The sequence below is a fragment of the Gossypium hirsutum genome, chromosome D11, assembly GCF_007990345.1.
Source record: "Gossypium hirsutum isolate 1008001.06 chromosome D11, Gossypium_hirsutum_v2.1, whole genome shotgun sequence".
Taxonomy (NCBI): domain Eukaryota; kingdom Viridiplantae; phylum Streptophyta; class Magnoliopsida; order Malvales; family Malvaceae; genus Gossypium; species Gossypium hirsutum.
This window is the reverse complement of record NC_053447.1, coordinates 15,950,533-15,958,322: the sequence shown is the minus strand read 5'-3', so window position 1 is coordinate 15,958,322 and position 7,790 is coordinate 15,950,533. Positions and strand designations below refer to the sequence as shown.

Genomic DNA, 7,790 nt, shown 5'->3' with positions numbered 1-7,790 from the left:
ATTTTAAAATTAATATTTTTAATAAATTAAGAATAAGCTTAAACCATAAACTTTTTCAACCGATACCAATTCAACCAAATATTCAACTAATAATCTATTACTTTAATGACTAAATAAAATCTAATACATATGGGCTAAATGGAATAATTCTAAATCAAAAGGTGCATGAAATCAACGTTAAAATTTGAATTAAAGAAAAAAAAAACCCAGAAACCTGATATAGCTCAAGAATGATACAAAACAACTTGTATATTACCCACATGTAATATTGATTGACATTGTTCAAAATTCCAAGAATCTTAACATCAGTACTTAATTCTCTGCGACGCTGAATATGAATTCCAAATGTTAGTGTGAGACTGTGGGTAAACTCAGTTTTTTTTTTCTAAATTCTTATCCCAGTATTTATTCCGATTGAAGAAAAATAATTGGAAGGGGATGAGCATTTACTACCCAGCAGCTGCCAACAAACCATGGTATGTATTGGAATGGAGTAGAGCATACTGAACCCCGCTGTGAGCCAAGCAATAGTCAGATTCAACCTCAGGAGTTGATAATATTCCTCAGATTCACCCCAAGTGTTGCATGCAATTTCCAAGTCAGTTACCAGTAATCTCCACATGAACACTTACCCTCATCAAAATGATGAAATCTGTTTGAGTCCCGTAGTATAATTACCCTACCAACAATCTTTGATATATACTTGAATGCCATATGACAATCACCACAAACACGAAGGTTTTTCATTATCCTAATCGGTAATCTGGAATTGCGTGTGAGAACAAATGCCACTGCCAGTTTCTCACTATGGTAGCTCAGGATTTCCTCTTTACTCTCCACTTCCAAGTCATACAACGCAAATCTTGTCTCCGGCACGTATCCGGCATCCCTCATTTTTCTGTTAAGTTCCTTGAGTTTTGCATAGATCATATCATTATCCGGGTGTGATTTATCACCAGCCACAAATACATGGACGCCATCTTTCATCTTGACCCAACTACAACCGGCTTCTTTCTTTGCGGCTGCCTTTTTCATTGCCACCCTGGCCTCTGCTACACCATCCCAGTTTCCCCCAGAAGCATACATGTTGGCAAGGAGGACATAGTTTGCTGCATTTTGAGGTTCCAATTCAAAGAGCATCTCAGCAGCCTTCCGACCCAACTCTGTCTTTTGGCCATTGGTTCGGCAGCAAGCCCCTAAAACTGTCCTCCAAATAAGAACATTAGGCTTCATTGGCATGGTATTTATAAAATCTTCTATTTTGTCAAGTTCACCAGCTCGGCCAAGGAGATCCACCATACATGAAAAGTGCTCCATCTTGGGAGCCAACCCATAAACTTCCTTCATAGAGCTGAAATGAGAAAACCCTTCATCAACCAATCCCACATGGCTACAAGCTGATAAAACACCGACGAAGGTTACATGATCTGGCAATTGACCATCTAGCTTCATACGCATAAAGAGCTCAAGAGCTTTGTCTCCATGTCCATGACGAGCATAGCCTGATATCATAGAATTCCAAGAATATACATTCCTTACTGGCATCATATTGAAAAATCTTGAAGCATAATCTATCCTTCCACATTTTGAGTACATGTCAATAATTGCACTTCCAACCACAACATCAGATTCTAAACAAGCTCTTATAGAACAAGCATGAACTTCCATGCCATGCTCTAATGTTGCGACTGAAGCACAGGCGCTTAGAACAGTGGCAAAAGTGAAACCATCCAGTTTTTGACCCTTCTGCATCATAAACCAGGCTAAATGAACAGCTTTGTCCAATAGTTCATTATGTATATACCCAGATATCATGGAATTCCAACTAGCTTCATCTCTTCTCTCAGACATCCTGGAAAAGATCTTCTCGCATTCATCCATCTCCCCGCACTTTCCATAACAAGCCAAAAGTGCATTCTCGATAGATCTGTCATTTGCGAGACAGTGTTTAATTACTAGAGCATGTATCTGATGGTTCAATTTGCTGAGTGAAAGAGATGATGCTGCCACAAGAATGTTTATAAAGGTTATTTTGTTGGGAACCCACCCGTAATACATCATGTCCAAAAAGCATTTAACTGCTTCTGGAACTGAAGACTCTGAATCAGCTAATGCTCCAATCACAGAATTCCATGAAACTAGATCATGGTCCAGCATCAAGGAGAAAATGTTCTTGCATTCAGGAGGACCTCCAATAGTGGCATATAATGCAAGAAGAGCATTTGAGACCGAAACATCCACGTCAAGTCCCAATTTTAGAGCTTCACCATGTATCTGTTGTCCGTTTATCCTCCACCCCAAGCTTGCACATGAACTCAGGGCACTTATTACAGTGTAATTCGAAGGCATTAATCCAGTTCTTCTCATTCCGTAGAAGGTTGAGACAGCATCTTCAAAACACTGATTCTGGTCAAGACCAGAAATCATGGTATTCCAAGAGACCAAATCTTTATTAACCATAAGTCTAAAAACAGAAGTAGCAGCAGTAATATCAGCACATCTAGTATACATTTTAATAAGTCCATTTCCAAGTGGAACCACAGTGTCATCTAAGCCCCTACGAATTAAATAACTGTGAACTTCTCTACCTTTTCTTCTCCCATGTTCTAACTCGTTAAATTCGGAAAAAGAACTTAACAATATAGAGTAAGAGTCAAAATTTACATCAACCAAGTTCATCATCTCCATAAAAACTTTAGCTGCTTCTTCACCACATTTCTGCCTAACCAATCCAACCATCAAACCATTCATAGAGACTACATTTCTCGAACTCATTTGCCCAAAAATCTTCGTAGCATAGTTAGTTAAACCAAAACTTGCAAATCCATTCACCAAAGCACTACCTACATAGAGATCTGAAAGAAACCCAGATTTTGTAATCGTACTAAGCATTTGCTCGAGCAAACATAAACCAAAATTAATGGAAGAACAAGCGGCAGTTATCAAACTCCCAAATGTATATTCATCAGGATTGAAACTGGACCCTATACACTCTGTTTGCATCATCGTGAACAACTTGAATGCAGACACTGGATCTCCAGTTTGCGAATAAACTGATATAACACTGTTCCAAGATATTGAATTCTTAACCTGTATGTCATCAAAAATGCGACGTGCATCGGCAATGGACCCCAAACAACTCCCATACATTGATATCATCACATTACAAACAACTACATCAAACGAATATTGAGATTTCGAAATCATCCCGTGAATTTGCAAACCAAATTGAAGACCACATGGTCCGAGCTCCTGACAAGCTCGAAGAACACTGCCAAAGGCATAATGAGTAGGCCAAACACCCATAGAAATCATCTCTTTAAAAACCTCACACGCCTCATTAGGCATCCCATTTTGGTTGTACCCTGAGATCAAGCAAGCCCAGGTAACCGGATTCCTCTCATGCATTTCGTCGAACACTTTTCGCGCAGATATTAAATCTGCAGCTCTTACATAAACATTGATGACTGAGTTGGACAAGTACACATCCTCGTTAAACCCATGTTTCAGGACCTGCAAATGAAACTCTTTAGCATCGGTTAAGCTACGAGAATCTCTGTACCGCGTAACCAAAGACTCGCGTAGCTCGAAGCTTGAAGCTGAAAAGGGCGGGGAGGAGAGTTGAGATTGAGATGTTTTATAGTGAGTAAGCAAGTTTTCCAATGGGATTGAAGAAGGAAGAGAAGGGTTGATTAAGGAATGGAGGACATGGGGTCTGCAAAGATGTTGGTTAGTGGCGCTCGTGGTAAAAAGTGAAGGGGCGAATGAAGTAAAATCAAGTGTTGAGTTGCAGGTAACACGCATGGGAATTTGAGTAGATGGGAAGAGAAACCGGAGCATGGCGACGTTGAAGGTCGACCTTTCTGGTTCATGCTTTTTCGCCCTCCTTTGTGTTGCTCAAAATTATCAGCTTTTGACGAACAAATGGCTATGCATATTAAGAGTGAAGGGTCGAAAAATGTTACACTGAAAAACAAACTCTCATTGAAACAGACAATTCATTAATATTAACATTCATGCATAAAGATTCGTTTATTATTATTATTATTATGGTACAAAAACATAAACTGAATCCGCCCTTTTCACGTAAATTAAGTATATAAGCTCATTGAACAAAAAAGAACACGATAGGTTTACAGCCGTTTTACCAACACAATGATACAGCTGCTTACAAACAAACAGACAGGCCTCCGCCATTTACAAACAGGAACATCAAAGAACACAAACAAGACAACATAAATACTATCAATGGAGGAAACAGCAATTTTAGAAACACGAAAGTCGGTCGCCAATCCTCCCAATATTAACTCTTACTACGGGTATTTTGGAACTGCAACTTTGGACTACTGAAAACTATGGAACTGTCTGCAGTACCAATGGCTTGAAGGAGATGTCCGCAGTTGTTCGAGAACTCATCTAATTCTTCTGCATTCACAAGCACGACCCACCAATGTCTTTGAATCTGTTTCTCCCCCATAGCTAGAGAAGGGTTTCTCATTGTTGAGAAGCTAAGACAGTTAGTAGTTAGCACTTAGCAGAGTTAGGTATAAGCAAGTTAGTTTGTTAAACCAAAAGTCTATAAATGTAAACATACTATTAGTATTGAAGGATGTATGAGAGTGATCATTTCAACATGGTATCAGAGCTACGGCAATTGTTTTTTCCGATGATTTCTTGCTAGTCGGTTGCTGTTCTAGTTGGTTTTCTTATTTGTTTTGCTGGTATGATTAGACAGTGGCTTTCTTTTACATAATAGCTTTTTTAAGTTTCATAAAATAGTTAACTGGGCTGGTGTTTGTAGCCCAAATTCGATTGATTCAGTAGAATTGGGCTGGCAATCTAGGGCGTTCTTTTGTTTCAATTTTTTTGTGTCGACGACGGTTTTGTTTGTCGGTCTCTTGGTTTTTTGTTCTTTCAGCAACAGAGGTGATGAATCTTTCCGACTCTGTTATTGACTTCAATCATCCATGTTATCTTCATCCTTCGGATACTCTGGGCACTTTGTTAGTAGCCCATCAGTTAATTGGTGTTAAGAATTACAATGTCTGGAGTCGGACGATGAGAATTACGTTGCTGGCGAAGAATAAATTGGGGTTTGTGGATGGCACCTGCTCTAAAGATATGGTACCGGAGGAAATGGGTCATCAGTGGGAGCGATGTAATGCGATTATTCTTTCTTGGATTTTGAATACCGTTAGTAAAGAGCTTTCTGCAGGGATTGTTTTTGCGTCCAGTGCAGCGGCAGTATGGAATGATCTTAGTGAGCGGTTCCACAAAATCGATGGTTCAAGAATTTATCTCTTACATCGTGAGATTACTACATATTCTCAATGTACAGTTTCTATATCTGCCTATTTTACTAAGTTGAGGTTACTTTGGGATTAGTATGATGCCCTTGTACCTCCATCTTCTTGTGGATGTGTTCAATCTAGGCAGAACAATACTCATGTTGCACAGCAGCATTTATTTCATTTTCTTATGGGATTAAATGAATCATATAGTGCTATACGTAATCAGATTTTATTGATGAGTCCGTTATCGTCTGTTAATCATGCGTATTCGATGATTATGCAAGAGGAGTCGCAGAGAAACCATAGTTCTAGTAATATTGGAGATGATTTGGTTCCTTTCTCTTCAGTTCAGATGGAACAGAAAAAAAATATTTACTGGCATTTGTGATCACTGCAAGGGACCTGTTACAAGTAAATTGGTTATCCTGCAGATTTTAAGTTTACAAAAAGGAAGGTGAACAATAATTCTGCTTCTGCAGTAAATAATGTTTCTGCTCCTGATTCTGCTTGTAGTAGTGAAGTAATGGATTCCCGTGGGTCTCGTTCACAAGCGCCAGTATTTACACAGAAGCAGTATAATCAAATCATGCATTTGTTGAACAAAGAACCTGCTGCGATTGAAGCTGCTGCCAGTATAGCAGGTATGGTGGATATTGGTAACAAATGGATCATAGATACTGGGGCTACTGACCATATATTGTCGGATCTTCATTTTTTGGAATCTCCTGTTGCTTGTGCATTAGGATCACCAAGTGTTCGACTTCCAAATGGCTCCTCAGTCTCAGTCACTCATATTGGAACTTGCATAGTTTTGCCTAACCTTTCATTGACGAAAGTTCTTTATGTTCCAAATTTTCGTTATAATTTACTTTCTATTTCCAAACTTACCACTGATCTTCATTGATGGTTTCCTTTTATCCTCATTTTTGTCTCATACAGGATCTCTGCAGTGGAAAGATGAGGGGGATTGGTAAAGCACGAGGTGGTCTTTACATCCTGGATCTGTCTCAACAGACTTTTGTGGTTTCATCTTCTTGACCGCAGTTCAAAGCCCGTGACAAGCGCACCAAATGCATCCAATGGAGGTCTGTTGCTCAGATAGGGATCATTTGGCCTACGAGAACTGGCCCGATTCAAAGAGCTGTTGGACGGGCCTGTCACATTGAAGCCTGATGGGCCCGATAATGAAGATAGGACTAAGTAGTCTTAGAAGTTCTAATTGTACACAGCTTCTAATTCTGTAAAGTTAGAGTCCTAATTGAATACAGCTTTTAGTTGTTGTTGCTTCTACAAACTCATTTATTCTTTGGCACAATAGACTTGGTCATGCGTTGGTTTCAAGACTTAATAAGGTTCCTAATTTTTCTTGTACAATGTCCGATGTTGACAGTATTCATAAATGTTCTGTTTGTCCAATGGCTAAACAAACTAGGCTTCCATTTCCCATTCATAAATCTCGTGTTGATGTTGATTTTTCCCTTATTCACATAGATTTGTGGGGACCTTATCGAGTTTCTACTCATAGTGGTCATAGGTTTTTTTTAACAATTGTTGATGATTACACACGAATGACTTGGGTATATTTGTTGCGATATAAAAGTGATGCTCTTATATGTCTCAAACAATTTTTTGTTTTGGTTAAAAATCAGTTTTCTACTACGATTAAAACTGTTCGTAGTGATAATGGGTATGAGTTCTTTAAGAATGAATGTACTGAGTTTTTTAATATGTCTGGAATTGTCCATCAGATTTCGTGTGTTCACACTCCTCAGCAAAATAGAGTTGCTGAACGAAAACACAGACATTTACTTGAAGTAGCTCGGTCATTAAAGTTTCAGTCTCACATGCCTAGTAAATTTTGAGGCAAATGTGTTTTAACTGCCTGTTTTTTGATTAATCGTCTCCCTACTCCTATCTTGAACTGGAAATGTCCTTTTGGATTTTTGTATCATAAGTCTCCTGATTTTTCTCGATTGAAGGTCTTTGGTTGTCTCACCTATGCTACTACTCCTAGCTACCATGATAAATTTTCTCTTAAGGCTATTCCGTCTGTGTTCATGGGTTATTCTCTTGTGCAAAAAGGATACTTATTGTTCAGTCTTGAAACCAAAACTTTTTTTGTTAATCGAGATGTTGCCTTTCATGAAACGGTATTTCCTTTTACATTTCCTACCAAACCTTTTTTGTCTTTTCCTGATGTTGATACTTCCGTTTTTCTTCAACTTGAACCTTCCTCTTTTATATCTATTCCCTCTTCTTCACCTTGTGTGCCCGTATCTTCTTCTACTCCTTCTTCGTCTTCTACGCCTACTGATATCCCTTTACGTCGTACTACAAGGTCTGTTAAGCCGCCTACTTGGATGAAGGATTATGTTTGCTCTAACCAGTCGCTCACTTCTTGTGCCACAGGTTTGTTTCCTATTGCTAGTGTTTATTCTTTTTCTCATTTGCCTGTTCATACTCAATTGTTTGCTGCCCATGTTTCTTCTTTAATTGAAC

General features: G+C 38.8%; 2 protein-coding genes across 4 annotated transcripts; one reads left to right on the top strand and one right to left on the bottom strand.

The window, feature by feature from the left end:
* Positions 1–231: 231 nt before the first annotated feature.
* LOC107912455 (putative pentatricopeptide repeat-containing protein At5g09950) lies at positions 232–3,873 on the bottom strand. The gene has a single exon (XM_016840638.2). The coding sequence runs from the start codon at positions 3,838–3,840 to the stop codon at positions 604–606; it is 3,237 nt and encodes a 1,078-aa protein (XP_016696127.2). The 5' UTR covers positions 3,841–3,873; the 3' UTR covers positions 232–603.
* A 989-nt stretch (positions 3,874–4,862) lies between these two features.
* LOC121223795 (uncharacterized) lies at positions 4,863–6,737 on the top strand. 3 transcript variants are annotated; one of them, XM_041106272.1, is made up of 3 exons: positions 5,812–5,932; positions 6,035–6,122; positions 6,231–6,737. In XM_041106272.1, the coding sequence occupies exons 1-3, from the start codon at positions 5,815–5,817 to the stop codon at positions 6,250–6,252; spliced, it is 228 nt and encodes a 75-aa protein (XP_040962206.1). In that variant the 5' UTR covers positions 5,812–5,814; the 3' UTR covers positions 6,253–6,737. The 3 variants fall into 3 exon arrangements, 2 of the variants coding, with proteins under 2 accessions (XP_040962206.1, XP_040962205.1); XR_005921158.1 differs by lacking the exon at positions 6,035–6,122 and having other exon boundaries at positions 4,863–5,932; XM_041106271.1 differs by having other exon boundaries at positions 5,815–6,122.
* Positions 6,738–7,790: the final 1,053 nt, after the last annotated feature.

Excerpts from the sequence above, each read along its gene's own strand:
- LOC121223795 (XM_041106271.1), top strand. The coding sequence starts at position 5,815 with ATGGATTCCCGTGGGTCTCGTTCACAAGCGCCAGTATTTACACAGAAG. Across the intron at positions 6,123-6,230 it reads TTGCCTAACCTTTCATTGAC|GATCTCTGCAGTGGAAAGAT; the intron begins GAAAGTTCTTTA and ends TGTCTCATACAG.
- LOC107912455 (XM_016840638.2), bottom strand. The coding sequence starts at position 3,840 with ATGCTCCGGTTTCTCTTCCCATCTACTCAAATTCCCATGCGTGTTACC.